The sequence below is a fragment of the Mastomys coucha genome, unplaced genomic scaffold (genome assembly GCF_008632895.1).
Source record: "Mastomys coucha isolate ucsf_1 unplaced genomic scaffold, UCSF_Mcou_1 pScaffold14, whole genome shotgun sequence".
Taxonomy (NCBI): Eukaryota; Metazoa; Chordata; class Mammalia; order Rodentia; family Muridae; genus Mastomys; species Mastomys coucha.
In genome coordinates this window covers 89,673,878-89,695,425 of record NW_022196896.1, presented here as the reverse complement: position 1 = coordinate 89,695,425, position 21,548 = coordinate 89,673,878, and the positions used below count along the sequence as shown (strand labels likewise).

General features: G+C 44.1%; 1 protein-coding gene across 3 annotated transcripts in view; it reads right to left on the bottom strand.

Annotated features, from left to right (window-relative positions):
- Nucleotides 1–12,134, bottom strand: part of Adam23 (ADAM metallopeptidase domain 23) — a 150,665-nt gene extending 138,531 nt beyond the window's left edge. For 2 of the 3 annotated variants that reach the window (XM_031367723.1, XM_031367722.1), the window contains exons 1-2: nucleotides 11,605–12,134; nucleotides 10,065–10,285 (exon numbers count right to left, since the gene is read on the bottom strand). In XM_031367723.1, coding sequence (XP_031223583.1) covers nucleotides 10,065–10,285; nucleotides 11,605–11,806 — 423 coding nt within the window. In that variant the 5' untranslated portion in view covers nucleotides 11,807–12,134. The remainder of the gene's footprint in view (nucleotides 1–10,064; nucleotides 10,286–11,604) is intronic. The other variant, XM_031367724.1, reaches the window with a different exon arrangement.
- Between the last annotated feature and the right edge of the window lie 9,414 nt (nucleotides 12,135–21,548).

Genomic DNA, 21,548 nt, shown 5'->3' with positions numbered 1-21,548 from the left:
GGGAGGGAGGAAGGGAGGGAGGGGGAAGAGGGATAGAGAGAAAAAGACCAACAAAGCTACTCAATGCAAGGAAATGCTGGAGGCAGTAGGAAGAGACACAGCTCAGGTGTCATTAGCTCACAGGACTTTTGATCAAGAAGGCAAGTGTGTGGGCTACAAAGAAGGCTCAGTGGTCAAGAGCACTCAGTAACTGTTCTTGAGTTCAGTCACATTGCCAATGTCAGGTAGCTCACAGTCTATAACTCCAGCTCTAGGGGATAGGACTCCCTCTTTTGGTGTCTGTGGGCATTGCACTCACATGCACACACATACAATAATTTAAAAATAAGTATTTTGAAAATAATTTTTAAATAAATACTTTTTAAAATATTATTTATCTCAAAGGCAAGACAAGCTCTCTATGCCCTGCCCATGGAAGGAAACTGGAAGTCTGGAGATCAAGGTTCCACATCTACAACATAGAAGTGATAATCATCTCAGTACTTTTGCCATGAGGACTGTGAGTACCTCCATAAAACAACGAAGTTCCATACAGAAGCTATAGATTGTATTTTGCTGCTGCAAAGCTATGGAGAGTTGAGCTGCAAGTTAATTTAATATGTTCTACTTCACTGAAGAAGTAAAGAGCTGGGAGACACATGAGGGAAAGACTTGTCTACGCATGGCTTGATTTATAGCGTTGGTGGAGCCCATCTATGGGGCTGCCTTCATATGTACTGGCAGGCCCATGACACAAGACAGCACAAAACAGCCAATTAAGTGAGCCAGACTGCAACTTGCCAAGGGAGTTTTTACATGTCCATACTGAAGGAAAGCAAGCTCCAGGGAGATCCTGGAACTCAGCAGACACTCCAAAGAATCAAACCAGTGCCTCTCTTGTTCCTTATTTATTGGTCTTTCTAGTGCTCCTCTCGAGTGATAGAAGAGACCAGACCCAAAGCCTTGCAAATACTAGGCAAGCCCTCTAAGGTTGCTCTACACCTGCAGCCCTCCTGCAGGGGTGTGGTTTGCTTTTTATCTTGTTTCTTTCCTGTTGTTTCTGTTGCTGTTGTTGATTCGCTTTGTTTTGTTTTGTGGGTTGTTTGTTTATTTGTTTGTTTTTCATGATCAGCTTCTGCCCATGTTTAGGTCAGACTATTCCTAAAATGTACCTTTAATCCCACCAGGCAGAAGGAGGAAGTCAGGAGCGTGTGACCTCCTGATTGCCACTATCCACCTAGGATCTAAGGCTTGACCAGACCAGTCTCTCGCCGAACACGGCCACGGAGTTTAGAGGTGAGCACCCTCCTCTGTGTAATGAAGGACTTAAGCCTAAGAGCAATCTATAGCCCCTGGTCAGTTCATACTTCTCCATGGCAGCCTATTCAGGCTTAACCACTCTGCAATCAGTGTCTTTCATGGGGAGGGATCTGCTCCAAACCCTTAGAAAACATTTACTGTTATAGGTTGATCCCATTAACAAATGAGTGCACAATGTCATAGAAGAATTCCAAGTGGAGGAAATTTCCAGGGGAGGAAATGTGCTTCTCCCCAATTCTCTAGCCAAAGAAGACTTCAACAAAACTTTGAGAAACTAAATTAACTCACAGCTGCGCTGGAGGGGGTTCTCAGGGACAGAGACTTCTATCCGCCCTAACAGGAGTGAGCAGGATTGTTTCTCGGGGTGATTATTCCAAATAAAATATGATAACTAGATCCTTTCTATAATAGGATTTCTAGCATTAAACTCAATTAAAGTTGTACTAAATATACATAAATTCTAAACACAAAGACTCTCTAGGAACACTGCAAAGCCCAGACTTTGACTGAGTGTTCACTAAATTGTGCTAAAGTTCCTAAAGGGTACCTTTGTTCATCGAGAACTGAATACTTTGGGTTAATAAAACTTTATGATTATGCGCTTTATGCTTTACATACATTCTTGAAAGGAAAACAATTTATTCTGAAAACTCAAAGCTTAGGAGTAACTAATTATTCGGGTCTTAAAGATGGCTATGACAAGACCTTCTGAGCTAAGTAGGAATTTAATGGAATTTGGACCTCAAAGCCTCAGGACACATTAGTGATGGGTTTGTTTCTTTCCATGGAGCACAAAGGTTTTCTGAATGTAGCCTCATAGTCTGGACAGATATAGATGAAATCATGCCCACAGACTTTCTCCATACGTGGACTGACCCTTGGACAAACAGACCCAGGAGAACGCAGAATGAGAAAGACCACAGTGGCTCTGTGGGGTAGGAGGAAAGCAGAGGTGTACAGCCTGTGCTCTGCCCAAGGAAAACTTAGCTAGCTGAAGTTATGCTTGCTGCATGTGGAGAAAGGGAGTCACGTGACGAAGTAAGTGTTCCGGTAAGATTAATCTGTCAGCGGTGGGACTGATGGATTGACAGAGAATGAGACAAGAGGCGGTGGCAAGAGCACAAGGCGGTGAGGAGGGGGTGGATTCAGGGAGCAGCATCGAGACTTGGTAAGGTGACTATTTATAGGCAGGAAATAGAAAGGAAAGAAGAGTCACAGATGACTCCCCAAGTTCACTCTTCCATGCAGCAGTCCCAGTGAGAAAAACAGGGACGGTTGGGACAGTTCTCTCCTTGAAATACAACTCTTGAGCACTGGCTGAAGCCACTAAACCTGGACAACGCGACCAGACAAAGGGTCCTGGCTTATTTTCTGACTGACAGAAGGAGCAGTGGACTACTAATCCCAAGAAATGAAGGCAAGAGGAGACCAGCAGTTACAGAGTTGCAAGAATGAGCCAGGCCCTGAGCAGGAAGCTTTGTTCGGGAACACACAGTGAGGCCAGACTTTCAACAGCATGGCTCAGCTGTGAGCTACTCAATTTTACCTTTTTTTTTTTTTTTTAAAGAGCCTAGACATGATAGAAGGAAAAAAAAAAAAAAATCAAAGGATCCAAATCCAAATACCCAAAGACACCAAGAAAGAAAAAGAAATAATGGAGGGTACAACTGAGACAGGAGAGTGCTTCAGTCTTTTGTCTGTTGCTATAACTGAATATTGCAGACTAGATGACTTAGAAAAAACACAGGTGCATTTAGCTTCTGGTGATTCTGGAGGCTGCAAAGCTCCTGATCATGGCACTAGCATATGCAGAAGACCTTCTTAATGCAGCAGGACCAGGCTGAGAGCATCCCATGGCAAACCAAATGTTCTCTCTAGCCAGAGTCTCTCTTTCTCTTCATATAAAGCTATTGATGCCATCATGGGGCCCCTCCCATCATGATATCATCCAAGCCAAATTACTTTCCAAGGACTCCACCACAACATACCACGACTGTATGAGTCTGAGAATAGCATTTCCAACACAAAAGGTTGCTCCCTCCTCAGCCTGTCTACCACCTTCTGTTCCAACAGCTAGTAATGGCACAGACGGAACGGCACACCACAGTGCCTCGACTCTGCCTCTCCACCAAGACAGAGAGTGGAGACTAAGCGCTGCTGTCTTTCTCCAGCCTTTTCTCCTATCCTTACCTAAAGTATACATCCACCTTCTCTAGATAGGAGCTACTTCTTTTTTTTTTCATTGAAATACAGCCTTATTACAATGAAACGCAATGTCTAAAAATTGTTCTTATTTTGGGCTTGTATCACAGTAAGAGCCAAGATTTTAAACTCTACTAAATACAAAACAAACAAAAAGACTTATATATTCATGTTCATTTAAGAAAATACTAGTAGTGATGTATTATTTTTAAGTATACAGCTAATATGTTTGGAGTTATTTAAAATTTATATTGAGAAAAATGTATTTTCATTATTGCTGTAGACGAGCATCTACATAAGACTGTTAAATTGATTGTTGTTTTTTTTATTAGATATTTTCTTTATTTACATGTAAATTTTTCCATTCCCAGTTTCCCCTCCAAAAACAAAGAAACAAACAAAAACAACAAAAACAATCCCCCGTTGCCTCCCCCCTCCCCATGCCTGCCACCCCACCCTCTCCCACTTATTAGCTCTGGCATTCCCCTACACTGGGGCACAGAACTTTCACAAGGCGGAACTCCTCTCCTCCTATTGATGATCAAATTGCAATCCTCTACTATACACATGCTGCCAGAACAATCAGACCCCTCCATGTGCAGTCCTTGGTTGGTGGTTGAGACCCTGGGAGCTCTGAGGGTACTAGTTAGTTCATATTGTTGTTTGTCCTAAGAGGCTGCAAAGCCCTCAGCTAGGAGCTACTTCTTAACACTTGATGGACCTGTCTCACCTAGTGTCTAGGCCCACTCTGCCTTTCAGCGGAGACCACCATTCTCTACCATGTTCTGTTATTTTATCTTCTCCAAGCACTTGTCAATGCTTCTAATTATTGGGCTGGTGTTGTTAGGAGGCTTGTCTGCTACCCTCTCCCCAACCCCTTTGGAAGGTAAGGGCTCTGTGAACCACAGAATTGGTGTTCAACACCATCCCATCCATGCTAATGTCCTGAACCCCCTCCTATGACTCACCCCCTGACATGGGATAAAACAAACCCCTGTATCTGTCTCCTATCTATTCAGCCTCCCACTTCTGACACTCACTATCTCTTTCCACCAAGGAAAGAGGGGGATTCGAATCCTTGCTCTGTCTGCAGCTCTCTAGCTATTAGTCCTGTTTGAAGGTACCAATAATAAATCTCAACTGCTGTGTCTAAAATAAACCTTGGTCACTAGATTTCTAAGGAATTATGGAGGGCTTTTTTTTACTAGCCACACTCCTATCCCTGGTCTCTCAAATACCTAATGTACTGAATGCATCCTTCTTACTTATAAAGGACTGGTTAACTGAAATGCCTAAAAGAAAAATTGCAAATGAAGCAGGGGACCACTATAGAGGTGGTTTTGCAAGTTTAAACAGTATAAACATAAACTCACACAATGCCAAAACTCAAGACTACAGTTACCACTCCTGATGATCTAGTCCAGTACAAAAAAAAAAAAAATCTAGAGGAATCTGTAGGTTACTTGTTTTTAATTTCAGTATGATTATAACATGAGATGTATGGCAATCACTAAATTCTTTCCATATATATTTTCTTATATACAGATGTTTCATGGCCCACAATAGTGAAACTTCCTCTTAATAAACAAGGGTCATAAAAATAAATATTCTATACTTCTAAAAATGTCTAAGAACATCTTGTAGGAGAAATCCTTGGGACTTCCTTATCCCTTACTGTTCTTCCTGTTGTCCTACACTAAGGAAAACGGAGCCTCTGGCTTCTAGAAAATCAAGAACTGAGGAACCAGCCTTGCCCTGAAGTAAACTCAAAAGCACAATCACTATGGTCCAAATCCACTTACAGCTGACATGACCCTCTGTGGTAGATGCATGTTCAGCACACATGAGTCTCTGGATTCAACTCCCAACACCAAAAAAAAAAAAAAAAAAGGAAACTGGCTTTACTAAACTCTTTCTTTTCTCTCTTTAACCTGGACTTGTGGGGCATAGAGAGTAGCCTGTTTACCTAAACGTCATTTGTGATGAGAGGTCACTTCTTTGGGTGACTCCAATGATGTCTGGGTCACCTTCCCCTGACCCTAAACTGTCCCTCATGTCCCTCTCCTATTCCTTCCCAATCAAATGAGAGACCACATGGAAGACAAGTAAATTTCGATCAACATTCTTGAGAAAAGACTTCCCAGCATCATCTTAAAGGGGAGTGAATGAATGAACAATGAATGAGTCTGTTTCTCCTGCTGTTCACGTCTATTGTCCATTTGATTTGTATATTGTATTGGTGATACATTGTTATGTGTAGTAATCATAAAAACGGCACATAGACTCATAAAGCCTGGCAAGTCTTGATAACAAACAGACATAAGAAAATGCAAAGCTCTTCTTCCATCTTCAATCTTATTCAACACTCAACACGACACTGTTGACATGAGTTGTTGTCCGGGCCTTCTTTCCCACACACCAAGCAATCTGAGGATTCTCCACAACGAACAAGCCAGGTCCTCTAATTCAATTTTCATTCAGACACTATCCATCTGAAGATAGTGTTAGATCTCACAGGTTGAAGGCTGAGTCCCTCAAGACTTCAGATGCCAATCTCAAGGCTCCAAGGTAGGGCCTGAGCAAGCAGGCTATAAATCAGGCCTCTTACCATTCCCTCAGAGTTGATTGACTTGTTAAGAGCAGCTCACTGAATTCAGGGGAAACATTTACTAGTTGCTATAAAGGACATTATAAAAGTGACAGATTAAACAGCCATGTTGAAGAGATACATAAGGCAAGGTATGGGAGAAAGGTGTGAGCTCCTGGGCTCCCAATCCTTCAATCACACCTCATCTTTCCAGTGATTAGATTCCCATCATAAAAAAAAAAAAATCTTAGAAGGCCCCAGCCACCAGGCATTGTCGAATTAGCCCATGAAAGAGCCTCTCATGACTCTGATGATGTCAAGATTCTGTGTGACAGAAAATGTGATAACACCAAATATATATTTTCTAGTATCCCAAAAAATTAAAATTGTTCATTAGCATGCCCTGACACTGCTATAATAAACTATCAGATAACAAGATTGCCTATCAAAATCTTAATTTGGGAAAGTACCAAAAGTAAAAAGAAAAACTAAGGTATCTATCTTTTCATTCCCTGCCCGCTCTGGCCCTGGCTTAGTTTATGCCTCATACCCTGGCACAGTTATAAGTGCTCACTTCTCTCAAAAATGGAGCCATGTGGGCAATTGTTTCTTGAACATCATTCTATGTAGAAATGGAAATGATTCCTGTTCTCGTTCACTTTCAACTGCTGTGATAAACACCATGACCAAAGCGACATGGGGAATAAAGGGATTATTTGGTTCACACATGCCAGGTCATGACCTATCACTGAAAGAAGTCAGAGTAGGAGCTCAAGGCAGGAAACTGCAAACAGGTATTGAGGTAGAGACCATGGGGAAATGCTACTTACTGGCTCTTTTCCCATGGTTTGCTCTCCTTGCTTTCTCATATAATCCAGGACCATTAGCCCAGGGTAACACTGACCAAAGGAAGCTGGGACCTCCCACAGCAATTGTTAATCAAGAAAATGCTTGATTAATTCTTGATTAAGAAATGCAAGAAATTAACTCTTTATGAAAGAGTTAATAAGCATTTTAACTTTCATGGCTGTTAGGTATGAAGGACCCATCCACACACAAGATTACAAAACTTCTTCAGACATAAATGTGGAGCATGGCCTTGCAACCTAGATTTGGAAATGGCCCATTCCACATCTGCCCCCAGTCACAGGGATCCATGAGAGAACCACAGTGATTCAAAATTTGTTTGCAAGCCATCTGATTAAAGCATTTTCTTAACTGAGATTTCCTCTGCCCAAATGATCCAAGTTTGTGTCAAATTGACAGATTAAAAAGAAAGAAAAAGAAGGAAAAAAAAAAACTAACCTGCAAAATTCCTAAGCATTCTTTAAACAAAAAAATTGCGAAAGTTTTCAAAAGCAATACCATATACACAGGTGTACCACACATCCAGCTTTCAAACTCCCCCTTTATGAAAGAGTTAATAAGCATTTTAACTTTCATGGCTGTTAGGTATGAAGGACCCATCCACACACAAGATTACAAAACTTCTTCAGACATAAATGTGGAGCATGGCCTTGCAACCTAGATTTGGAAATGGCCCATTCCACATCTGCCCCTAGTCACAGGGATCCATGAGAGAACCACAGTGATTCAGCATTTCTAAGGCCTTCATTAAGATGTGCTTGCATGCAGCAAAATTAGAGCAAGGACAGGTCCAAGTACATAGATAATAAAATCAAAAGTTCTTTAAAAAAAAAAAGCAAGGATGGGGAATTCTGTACTTTCTCATTGTAACTTTTGTAGAGCAGCTGAGCTGGCAAGTGTGTCTGCTATGAAGCAAGTTATCCTAAGACACAGTGGAGAACACGAAACGTGTCCTACTGACCACTCCACAAAAGCTTAAAGACGCAGGGAGAAGGAACTCAGAGACCACAAAAGGAAAAGTCAGGGTGCCACCAAATCAGACTGACCTATAAAATCTAACCCAGGCTCTCCTCATAATCTTGCTTATGTCATCTCTGGGTCTCCTGGAGAATAAATGTGATTTTTTTTCATCCTTGCCACCCCTAGCATCTCTTATCTGTGAATTTTACCGTACAGCTTTGCATCTGAGAAATATACAACACATGTTTATTGAATTAAGTTAATAAGAAAAGAAAAAAGACTTTCAAATATCATTTCTGTCTAAATAGTTTTTTCAAAAGTAGAAAAGAAGCCAGGCCACCAGGGTAAGGAGAATCAAGAAACTCAGTCACTCCAACATCAAGCCAGTACTCCACAGGAGAAATCCATTCATCTACGTAAGTGACAGGTAAAAGGTCAACAGACCTTATTATCATAAAGTCAGACATATGCAGTGAGTCACGCCCACAAACAAAGCAGCCATCTAAGGCTAGACCATAGGACAAGCATTAGTCATAATATCCAACACCTAAGTTAAAAAGAAGTTTCACTGAAATCCCTTTCAAGATCTCAGCTGTGGAGGCCTTAGATCTTCTTTAAAGCAGGCTTTGAGGCAGCTTTGGGCTTCCTCCAACACCCTGTACAAAGGCCCTAGAGTTTAAAAACTATAAACAAGTAACAGCAACCCATCCCCGACTTAGCATAGGGATCACTCATAAGGGAAGCTAGCTAATTCTCACTGTATGTTATCAAGGGGGCTTGGGCATCTCTTCCTAAAGACAACATCCATTCCTTCTATCCTTAAGACATGAAGCATTAGTTACTCCGCTAAGTTACAGAAAACCTTCTGAGCGTGGGGAAAGGCCTGCTAGGTGAGAAGCTCACAGTCTCAGCTATGGTGGGCAACACCCCCTTCAAAATCACACAAAGGCGGCTAACAAGGTTAACCAAGTTATTCAGTAGAAAGGACACTTTTTCTCAGGGACTTCACTTGCTTTAAAAATAGTAGCAATTAACTGTTCAAACCTAATAGCTGCTTTAAACCTTGAGGAGGGTACATGAAGCAGGCCTTATATCCCTATCTCCCCGTTTATGAAATGGGGAGAGGCATAGTGGTCCTTACCTCTGTTTCAGGAAGCCAATCACACGCTGATGCAAACCACAGAAGCACTGCCTATGTTCTACACGTTTAACCAGCTCCTGCTCTTGTCAACCGAACAGGGACAGTTCAGAAGGAAATATGTAACCTTATTATCATACAGTCAGACGTGTGCAGTGAAATCACACCCACAAACAGAACAGCCTGTTTTCTGTGCCTAACAGAGAGCAAAGTTTCCACTCCCTCACTGTGTAGACTTGCTTCAGATCCAAAATACCACTGGTTCAAACAATAAGACCCAGAAGAGGGGATTCTTTAAACTCTTGGGACAGTAGAGTGCTTTTGTCTTTGTTCGAGTATCTCTCTCAAGCACCAGGCCACTTTTACAACCAACCTAAAAGTAAAGCCAAAGTTCACCATCGAGGCAGAGTGCCCTCAAGGATGATGTCGGTCAAAACTGGTCTATATCTTATATAAGTCGTTGCTTTCTGTTCTTCATAGTCTCTTGAAATGCCGAATGGTTTATTGTCAACTTATCATAGTAATGCCCTCCCCCCAGTGTCCAACTAAAGAAAGAAAGTAAACTCAAACGCAAGTTCTGCGTGGAAAGCCTGCTGGGGAAAGTCCAGCCACACTGCCTCTCAGAGAGGCCTTCTGCGTACAGACAGCAGGAGTTTTTATCTCCTAGGAGGTAGATTCCTGCACCTTTACATTAAGGCTCCCAGAAACAAGTCAGAAGTGCAAACAAGTTCACTCTATTGCTTAGTGCCAAGGTACCTGAGAGACACGGGGACCCAGCTTGTCACAGGACATCCGAAAATGTTCAGCTTCCATTTCAGTCAAAGAAACAAACGGTAAACCCTGTCCCGGTCGATTCCCAAGTTAATTCCCTCTAGTTTCTCTTCTACCATCGTATTAATTGCTTACTTAATAAAATGCTGCACTAAAATTTGTGAAATCAGATTCTGGCAGAAAATCAAATGGAACGAGAACTCGTGGCAGCAAGTTGGACATACTCAGCCTCCTGCCTACCTTATTGTGTTTCTGTTGGTGTCTGGCCTTTGTGTCAAGAACATGATAAGGGCTTTCTGAGTCCTGGTTGATGTAATACACCAGTCTTGAAGGCAGTGTGATTTCTTTCTGCACTGCACTGCCGTAGCTGGTATTTCTGCTGCTGCTATTCTGTTGCAATGTGTTGTCTTCATCTGCCAGGACTCCCAGGTTTTTCTCTGCAGTTTCATTCCAATGCGGAGCTGGGGGGTTGGGGGGGGGGGGACAAGAAGCACAAATATACACAAACACAGGCATATACATCCAATAAATATATAAGTTCTAAAATTCATCTCTCCGTTAATTACACTAACAAAGTTTTCTATTGCTAAGAAGTTAGAAAGTAGAGGCACCAAAAGACAAGTTATTGTAACTGTGGTTTGGCCTGGATAGGTTAGTAGCCAGGGAAGCTTATACAATCATGTCCTGTACTCATGTATACCTTTTCCATCCGCTCCTTGATCTAAACGTCTGAACTGTGTGAGGGGTCGGAGGGCAAAATGGATTTAGAGAGGAGTCAGCAACTAACATGCTCAAGCGTCCTGACCCTTGTCCCCCCCACTTCAGAGGATGCAGCAGCTCAACTGTATCCATCTTAATATCCCCCCATCTGAGGGCTAAGAGCACTCCAGACATAACTTGGGTGCTGAATTCATGGACATTGAATGTAAACTGATACTTTCAAATATATGTGTATGTATATGAATGTATATATGTATGTGTGTATGTATACATGTGTGTGAATATGTGTGTGTGCGTATGTATATATATACATATATAAACATATATATATATATATATATGTATATATATTATTCCCATTTCTTTCTAACTTTAAGATGAGCAAAAAACCTGTTTTGCCATAAAGGGCTATAGTTGCTGGCAACTTTCCAAATTCTTTTTTACTGCCAAGGCCAGCTTTTCTGCTTTCAGTGACTTCCAATCACCAGTGTGCTCAATATTGTATTATTTTGATTGCTCATTATGACAAGCGTTTTGAGAAAACACAGTCAAAGGTCATGAGCAAAGAAGAGTGTCTTGGAGACTTTGATTCTCTGGTCCCCAAAGTATGCCTCTCTCACCTTAATGCCAACAGCAGGGACTAAACCTGGTGGGGACTTTGAGGAATCAAGCATTTGCCACGATTATTGCATGCCCCCCACCCCTCTGCATTCATATGAAGGTTCCCCAAGGCAAGAAGCAACTTGCTAGCTCACTGTATCTTCCTGTCACTGGAAGTTACATAGAGAGCGCTAAAGGACTCAGGAGCCACCAAATACCTCTGGGTGGAACCCACAGTCACTGGAATGGGTCTTTAGTGAATGCAACAGAAACGGACTTCCAAAAGTGAACTAGCATGAACCTGGGCTTGGGACGGACAAGGGTGGAGAGGTCGACAGGGAGGCGCTCCAAGGCCAGGCTGGGGACCCACTCGTCCCGGGTACACGCACCTGCGTGCCCTTCTCTCTCCTCCCCAGGGCCCCGCGGGGAAGGCAACGCAAAGGGCATCAGCCATACCCACCGCTGGGCGCAGCGGCCCCCCGGGCACGGGACCGGGACGAGGCGGCGAGCGCAGGCAGCAGGAGAAGGACGAGGAGCAGGCGGCAGGGCGGCGCGCGGGCCGGCACCGGGCCGGCGGGGCACCGGCCGGGGCCGCAGGAGGCGCCAGGCAGGCTGCAGCCCGTCAGGGGAGGCCGCCGGGAGCTGCTGCCGGGCGGCTTCATGGCTCATCGCTCCCGGGCGCCGGTCCGAGTGACCCGCGAGAGCGCCGGGCTGGGCTGCGGGGCGGCTGCGGGCGGAGCCGGTCACGCCGGCTGGGCGCGCATCCTGCGGCCGCGGGTAGGGGTCAGGGGCTGGGGTCTCGGGGACGGCGGCGCGCCCTCCTCCGCTCTTTCCGCCTTTCGGGGAGCGGCCCGCAGAAGGGGACCCCGCCGCTCCACCAACTTGGAGCCTCCCCCAGGGGCTGCACCCTCCCAGTGGCGGGCGCGGCCGCACCAGTGACTGCGGGGGTTGCTGCCGGGCCTGAGGATGCTGAGGAGGCGCGCGCGGGAGCGAGCGGCGCGGGGACGCGCGGCGCGGGCGCGAGACTCGGGGACGCGCAGCGCGGTACTGCACCCCACCCTCCGGGAGCGCGCCTCAACAGGGTTTCGGGTGCGGATGCTGATGCTCTTGCAGATGCTGATGCTGTAGCCTGCATGGGCCGCGCTGCGCATGCTCGACTATGGGAGCCCCGGAGAGGGGGAGGAGGGGGGAGAAGGGTGCAGAGTGATGCAGCATCCCAGGCAGCATCAAAAGAGATGGTGGCACCTCCAAAGATGAGGGTAGGGGAAAAGAAGTTTGCAGTCAGGGATGACCCTGAAGAGGAAAGTGCAAGCGTTTCCAGGACTGGGGCAGGCCTGATCTGGCAACAACTTGTCCAGAAAAGAGACCTATCCTCAACACCCACTCCTATACCAACCCTCTCCAACGCAGGAAAACTAAGACTATGCATTTTCCTTTTCAAACCTTTATTTATTCCCTTCCTTCAAATAAAGGGCTGCAGCCAGGGAGGTAAAAATAGCTGTGCTCCTCATAGCAGCGAGTGGGATGACAGTGGGAAGCACTGTGGTGCATCCGCAGGCTGGCGTCTGTGGGCACCGAGCCACTGGGATCCCCTTGCAGGGTCGTGGATCCTCCCTCCTAGTGCCCATAGGGCTTTGAAGAAAGCTAAATTCAGAAAGTGTGACGGGCCGTATTCTGGAATAGAAGAAATACAGAGATTAGAAAGCAACCGTGGCAGCTATCTTGGGAAATCCATCGTTTGTCAACCAGCCTTGAGGGTGGGCAGGCATTTCTGAGAACACACTTCTATTTTTGAGATCCAGTCGTATCTTGTATAGAGAAAGGGGGTATTTTCGCTCCATGCTGTCAGTTCCCTGGTTTGGGTGGGTTAGCAGCCGCTACTAATTTTGGTGGTTCCAAATTAGGATTTAAGGCCCATTTCTACCACCGGACTCTGGTGACACCAACAGTAACTTATTCACATCTCCCAAGGTTGGTCTGAGTAATAACAATGGTGTCTTACTCCATTATTGATATTTAAAAATAGAGCTAAAGATATCTACTGAGAGGGCCCCGGGAAGGTTCTAGAACTGTGTGATTAAAATGAAAGAGGCTATGCTTACATCGCCATCATCAGGTCATCGGTCACAGCTGTTAGCCACCTTCTCTACCCGAGCTTCACCGAAAGAACTTCTGGCCTGGCAGTGGTGGCACAACCCTGTAATCCCAGCACTTGGGAGGCAGAGGCAGGTGGATTTCTGAGTTCAAGGCCAACCTGGTCTACAGAGTGAGTTCCAGGACAGCCAGGGCTATACAGAGAAACCCTGCCTTGGGGGAAAAACAAACAAACAAGAAGAACTTCTGCAAAGGTGACAGGCCTGCACACAGACCTCGCACTGCAGAGCTGTTGAGTTATCCAATATTAACTTTAATCTCTTCTTTCCAAATTTGAGCAGGAGTATATATTAGGCACTTGGATTTAATTAATTAACTAATGTTCATACACACATACCATATGAGAGCAGCAACAGTTTTCGTTCATATTGTAGCCCTAGGTCCTAACATGTTAAGGCCCAAGGAAATCTCTTGGATAATGCATGGTCAATGAGTAAGCCAGGAGATTGTCTCAAGTTATATTTGATATAATATACATCCTGAAAACGGACTTGGGAGAGCAGAAGCCAGAAAGAAGATGGACCAGAGCTTCCAAGGGAGAAGGCAGTGAGAGAGGAGACTATCCTGGCACAAGTTATCTTGAAGGTATCTCTTGCAATTGAGTTATGGTCTCTTACTGCTTTCTAAATAAACCTACCAGCTGAGAGGTGCTGACCAATCTCCAGCGGCTATAACCCACCACCCTATGCTTGTGGGGTATGGCATAAGATTCCTTTGTTTCTAATGAGGAATGGGGATGCTTTGTAAAGAAGGCTGCTGGCTTATGCTGTATAGTGAAAAACAGCATTTATATACAGAAATGTAATGTTTACAAATGCTGTTGGCAGCCTGACAGAATTTCAGCAAAGGAGGCAGGAAATGAGTAAACACCTAGGAAAGTTTATTTATTGATCTTTGTTCTTTAACCTCTATTGAAATGAAGATTAAAAACAGAATCATAAGCCAGGCGATGGTGGCTCACACCTTTAATCCCAGCACTTGGGAGGCAGAGGCAGGCAGATTTCTGAGTTTGAAGCCAGCCTGGTCTACAGAGTGAGTTCCAGGACAGCCAGGGCTACACAGAGAAACCCTGTCTCGAAAAACCAAAAACAAAAAAACAAAACAAAACAAAAAAAACAGAATCATTCTTTAGTTAGCCAATTCATTATATTTATCCACTAGTCTCATTGAGGTAGTTTGAGATGTTTTATTGTAGTAGAGTTTACTTCTAAATAGTCTGTTTTATCTTCATGGTGCATAATGTTAGTGACTTTCTTGCTTGCTATCCTTGGCTCTGCATATGCAAATCAACTTTTCCCTAACAAAACTTGGCAAAAAACAGAAGCTGGGGGTGTAGTGTTTACCTATCATGTAAAGGCCCTGAGCACTCCATTCCAGCATCACACAAAAAAACTATCTATGTGTCTGTGTCTGTGTCTCTGTGTGTGTGTGTGTGCACGCGTGCCCACGAGGGTGCACACACACATACACACACACACACACATGCACGCACGCATGTCTGCCATGGCACATGAGGATGTCAAAAGACAACTGTATTTGTGCTGAGTCAGGCATGGCCTTGGTGGGACAGAATGACATGGTTCCTGCCCCGGGACAGGACGGGCAGATGTGGGCCTCCCAGAGTGTAGACAACTATCCCAGCGTAGGTTTGTTTGTATAATAATGTACATACTTTACATTCTTCCTTGGAGGATTATCCTCCCTGTTTACGTTAATGGCTCCATGATAATCAGAGACTGTAGGAGTTCAGGAGGTGAAGGTGTGGCTAATGTCTCAGCAAAACGGTAAATGCTGGGACCTTCGGGGCAGCCCTTAAGGCTGTAGAAAAGAACTCTAAAAACATGAGTTCAAAAATATATAATTTGTCAACTATGCAAAATATAAGGATGCAATGTGAATCATGAGGGACTTCATGAACCTAAAGGAACAGAGGTAGCTACAGGATAAGCCAGCTTGCAGAGAAATACAAAGGCAGGCCAATTCCTGAGTTCAATGTCAGCCTGGGACACACTAAGTCAAGGCCCAGGTGTGGTAGAAGTGGTAATTTCAGGGCAGGGTCCCATCCAGCTAGTTCTCCTCTTCCCTTAACCCAGGGCAGGCAGATCTCTGAATTCTTTTGCAAAGTTAGTAGAAAATGTGAGCTTCCTGTTTCCTAAGAATTAAGGGGCGGGGCCAATGGATGCTGAATCTTGGGGTAATCAAAAGGAAACCTGAGGTAAATGACTGGATTGATATGTAAAATAAAAGACTGGGCTTATGATCTGCAAGAGCAGAACTATCCAGAGAATTTTTTTTGAATAGCAAGAGAGAGCCACTTAGAGCTGTCTCAAGCCGAACAGAGAGAAAGAGCTGTCTAGAGATCTCCAGAGAAAGCTGATCAGAAAGAAAGAATGCAGAACAGAGAAAAGGCAGGCTGGAAAGCTGTCTGCAACAGAACAGAGGCCGCCAAGATTTGACTTTGAGTCCTTTGTTTTGCTGCTCCCAGACACCCTTTCTCTCAGAACCACTCTCCAAGCCGAGGTTGGTCCTTGGCATATTTGGGTAGCAACAGGAGAGATGCAGCAAGCTTGGCTAGAGTAGAGAAGATGGGAAATCAGAAGGCCAGGCTGAGTCTGGTTACAAAGGCGCACTGGGCTGCTGCGGTCATCAGTGGACCTCGAGTGTAAATCTGGTCAGGACACCAGATGTAGAAAATGGTTACTGTGAGGACCCATGGGGAAAAATCACACCATGCAACATGGACACCAGTGAACACAGGGGCATCCAGAGGAGAAAATCAAGTACTTCCAGAAAGTGACTTGCTGGCCTGGACAGGAAAGCCTCCCTTTGTCACAGTCTGCTTGCCGATTTTAAAACCAATGAGACAATTAGACTGATAAAAGAACAAGAAAAAGTCAAGCACAGTAATCTTAGATATAGAAGGGATACGATCCAAAGCGGTCACAGGAAAGGCCCCCAGAGGGCGAAAGCAGGTGAAAGGGGGAGTTTGTCAGACCAGACTCACAAGAACAATCAAAGTGATACAGTCATTTTAGCCAAAATATAAAGGGTAAAAAGTGGTAAACTAGAAGCTGGTGATTAGACGGGGTCTGGGGGAGAGTAAGAGCACAGAGAAGAGCAGACAGGACTACCCCACAGCTGAGGAGTAGCTGGCATTACAGAGCCCGCTGTGGCTAATTACGCCACAGGTTTGACATAGGAGACTTTGCAGTGTCTCTGAACACTGGGTCTACAGGTGGAAGGCTGTACATTATTTATTTTTTATTTTTTATTTTTTTGGTTTTTCGAGACAGGGTTTCTCTTTATAGCCCTGGCTGTCCTGGAACTCACTCTGTAGACCAGGCTGGCCTCGAACTCAGAAATCCGCCTGCCTCTGCCTCCCAAGTGCTGGAATCAAAGGTGTTCGCCACCACCGCCCAGCGGAAGGCTGTACTTTAAAGGACAGGCATTTCTTAGTAAAAGTGTAAAATGAGAGCATTCTGTTGTTGGTATTTCCTACATGGCTCAGGAACCAGCCGTGTTCTTTGTAACGTATCAGATCGTGAACATTGTGGGCTCTTGTGGGCTGCGTGGTCTTTGTCACATATTTTATTTTTAACAACCATTTAGAAATGTAAAAACTGGTGCCATGAGATGGCTCAGCAGGTAGAGGTGCCTGCTGCCAAGCCTGAGAGCCTGAGCTTAGTCCTGGGATCCACTTGCAGTCAGGAAATGATGCCTGCAAGTCACCCTTTAACCTTGACCACCACAAGTATCTTCCACAAACATGCACACTGCACAGTCTTGCTCTGTGTGCTTCAGGGTGTGTTCATGTGCATGCATGTGTGTATATGTATGTTTGTATATGTGTGTGTATGCATGTATAAATATGTGTGTATATGTATGTTTACATATGTGTGCATGTGTGTATGTGTATATGTGTGTATATGTATGTGAATATGTGTATGTATATATGTGTGAATGTGTGTATGCATGTGTGTATGTGTATGTGTGTATATGTATGTGAATATGTGTATGTATATATGTGTGAATGTGTGTATGCGTGTGTGTATATATATGTGTGTGTATGTGTGAATATGTGTGTATGTATTTATATGTGTGTGTGTATGTGTGAATATGTGTGTATGTATTTATATGTGTGTGTATATGTGTGAATGTGTGTGTGTATGTGTGTGTGTATGTGTGTGTGTGTGTGTGTATGTGTGTGTGTATGTGTGTACTGAGTGTACTGAATGGTGCATGCCTTTAATCCCAGCATTCAAGAAGCAGATACAGGTGAGATCAAGGATAGCCTGGACTATATAGCAAGTTCCAGTCTAGCAAGAACTACATGTCTCAAATAAATAAATAAATAAATAAATGTAATAATGATCATTTTAATGTAAAAAAAAATCTAGGCTGCAGACTCTAACTTATCAAGCCCACGATTTTTAACAACAAAATGCATGTGCATATATTGCATATCTATCTACATATTAAAGTTCAAAGTTATCAACTTATGTCCTATGGCTTGTGAGTAGAAGAGTAAGGAAAGCATGTACAACAATATTCAGGGCTTTAATTTCTAAAGAGTCCAGGACTTGTGACATGGCTCAGCAGGTAAGTGTGCTTGTTGCCAAGCCTGACATCTGAGTTCTGTCCCCAGTATCCACACGGTAGGAGAAGAGAACCAATGCCTGTGGGCTGTCCTCTGGCAGTCATTCATTCACTTGTGGAACATGTACAGACACACACGTAGATATTTTATATGTGTATGTGTATAATATGTATGTAATATGTGTGTACATGTGAATGTAGAATTATGTATATGACATATGTGCATGTATATAATATTTATATATTAGGTTGTGTAAATATGTACATGCATATATAATGTGTGTAGATATGTAAATAAATTAATCTGATCATTCTTTTTGTTCGGTTGGGTTTTTTAAAATCAGTAGGTATCCGTAACTAGTCACTAATTTCTTTCAAAATGTTCAGAACATGAAAGGGCTTCTAAGGAGAAAGCTCACCTCCTTTTTTGGAGCTAATTCCCAGAACTTAGATAGTGGGACAAGTATCAGAATTTATTCACCAAAATAATACAGATATTGAAAATGTCCCGAACTCTTCCTTTCTTGTGCCAAACTGTATTTTCTGGTGATCGAAGAGGTGTTGAATGCATTACTGCCATCACCAGTCAGGAAGCAGGGTAACACATGCTGTGCAGCCCTTCTGCAAGCCTGTCACCATCTCTGATCTGCCTATGCTCCTCACACGCAGTCCTGGAGAGCAGATAGATGAAGGAGAGTGAGTTTGTGCTCTAGAGACATGATCCCAGCCAAAACCTGCAAGTTTATAGAAAATGAGTCAGCAAGTCTGCATTAACCCCGCTGTTTAAGGGCCAGGGTGTAGCTCAGCCTATGGCTTCATTCCCCAACATAAAACCAGGAGTGGAGGTGCACACCTGTAATCTCTGCACACGGAAGGTAGACACAGAAGGATCAGAGTTCAAGGTTATCCTAAGTCACTTAGCTAGCATGAGGCCAGCCTAGGATACATAAGAGCCTGCCTCAAAATTAATTAATTTATTATTTTAAATTTTAATTTAAAAAGTAATTAATTTAAAACTTTAGAGGTATGCTAGGATTTATTCTGAAGGATGCCACAGTTTCAGAAGTCATGATGTGACTGATTCCTACACCCCTAGGAAAAGGAAAAAGAATTCACACCAAAGGGACACTGGGGACAGTTAAACGGAGGTGCATGGAGCGGGGGAGTGCGGTGGCATACCTGGCAAAAGATGCTCACTGATAAAAGCTAAGTTTCCCCAGGCAACCTCAGGAGGTAGGAAGTGGGGAGACCCTCTAGAATGTACCAGAGACCTGGAGGTGACAGACTTTCAGGACTCAAAAGGAGGGACCTTAGATAAAGTGCTCTACAGTTTGGAGGAAGAACTTGTGGAATCTAACCCCACAGTCAAAAGCTCTGACCCAGAATTGTTCCTGCCTGAAGGAACTGCAGGGATAAAAATGGGGAAGAGCCTGAGGAAAAGGAGGTCAAGTGAGGAGAAAGGGGTCCAGCTTACTGATGCTGTGGTGAGCTTACAGACAAGATCTTACCATGGCGGCAATCTGAGAGGCTCAACAAGCAGCTGAAAGAGTCAGATGCAGATACTAGCACCCAACCAATGGACAGAAGCTGGGGACCCCTGTGGTTGAATTAGGGAAAAGCTAGAGGATGCTGAGTAGGAGGGCGGGCCCCATGAGAAGACCAGCAGTCTCAACTCACCTGAGCCCCAAGATCTCTCAGACACTGAGCCACCAACCAGGCAGCATACACCAGCTGATATGAGCCCCCCCCCCCCACACACACACATATATACAGCAGAGGACTGCCTGGTCTGGCCTCAGTGAGAGAAGATGCAACTAACCCTCAAGAGACTTGAAGCCCCAGGGAGTGGGGCAGTCTGGGGGGTGGTATGGATCCTCTTGGAGGGGGGAGGGGAGGAGGGTGTGGGATATGGGGAGGTATGGGATGGAGAGCAGTTGTAGGGGCAGACCTGGAGAGGGATGAAGACTGAATTGTAAAAAAAAATAAATAAATAAAGAATAAAAAAAAGAAAAAAGAAAAGAAAAACTAAGTTTCAAAAGGATATTGTACTAAATGCAGTTTAACTGGAGTTTTCCAGCAAAACAAGATAAGATTGAAAAAACAGTTCATTTTTCCTCTCACTTGGCAAATGTTAAAGTCATTTGTGCCATGGTTTAGTATGGTTACAATCCATGGAACAGAGGACTAAACAAGTATGTCAAGATAATAGTTTGGGTTGGTTAGAAATAACCAGTGAGTGTCCAATGGTGCTCAAACCCTCACTGGGGTTTTCTTACCGGGGAATCTCTGCAGCCAGAGGCTGATGGGAAGGACTGGGGACAACTGTTTTTAGAGACAGAAACTGAATTTTCTCTGAAAAGGTTTGAACTCTAGCCATAAAACTAATAGGCTAATTGCAATCCTTCCTTGTACATAATAACAATTGCTGAAAACCTTAAATAGAGCAGCTTTTCTAATTACTGTATTTATAAAATGCAAATTGTCTTTACCTGTACTCTTCTATGGGAAGCTCAATCCCACAATTCTTTTTTTTTTTATCTTTTTTTTTTAAAGATTTATTTAATTATTTCATGTATGTGAGTACACTGTATCAGTCTTCAGACACCCCAGAAGATGGCATCAGATCTCATTACGGATGGTTGTGAGCCACCATGTAGTTGCTGGGAATTGAACTCAGGACCTCTGGAAGAGCAGTAAGTGCTCTTAACCCCTGAGCCATCTCTCCAGCCCTCAATCCCACAATTCAAGAAGGCCATAACCATTACTCATTTTGGGTTAAGGCACACAAGGGCTTGCAGGTATGATCCTGCAGTGATCTTTTACCTGGTTGCATGTTTACTGACCTCACAAGCTTCTTATTTAAAATTAGATAACATGATATTTTTATACACCTAGTAAAATCGTCAGTGGTCGGCAGTGGTGTGCCTGCCAGAGACAGCCCCCCTGCAGCCCTGAGCAACCTTGGGAGCCCCTTTTGCAGACCGATGCTTGAAAAAAGCTGGGATTCTCACATCTGCTGCAGAAAAGAATTTCAGAAACAGTCAGTAGGAAGCAAAGGTAAAGTTTACCAAAAAACATTTTAACACAGATTTAGGAACTGGCCTAGCTGGAGCAACAAGGGAATGAAAAAAGTCACAGAGAGAGAGAGAGAGAGAGAGAGGGAAAAGAGGAGGAGGAGGAGGAGGAGGAGGAGGGAGAAAGAGAAAAGCTGGAATCCGGAGATGCACCAGCAGTCCAGAAACTCACCTTGTTTATTACATGCCACCAATCCAGAAGGTGGGTTTAGCCAATCTCAGTAGGAAGTCTATAAGAGAGCAGTCTCAGGGTGTAACCCTCTGGAAGGAGAAAGCTCTGGCTTTTCACACACTATCAGCATCTGCACATAGACAAGAGGAGGGCTTGGCCATTTCCCAGAGCCTGACCTGGGGAAGGCTTTGCCAGCCCCATAGGTCTGAGGCATTAGGGTCCTTGGTATAGCTGTGTTTGTATCAACAACACATACTCACTCAGGACTTTATCTGCTCCCTACAACTAGGTATGGTGTGAATTTCTAAAGAGAAAGTCTCACTTAAGAGTCTGTCATACATACAACAATATGAACTAACTAGTACCCTCAGAGCTCCCAGGGACTAAAACTCCAACCAAAGAGTACAC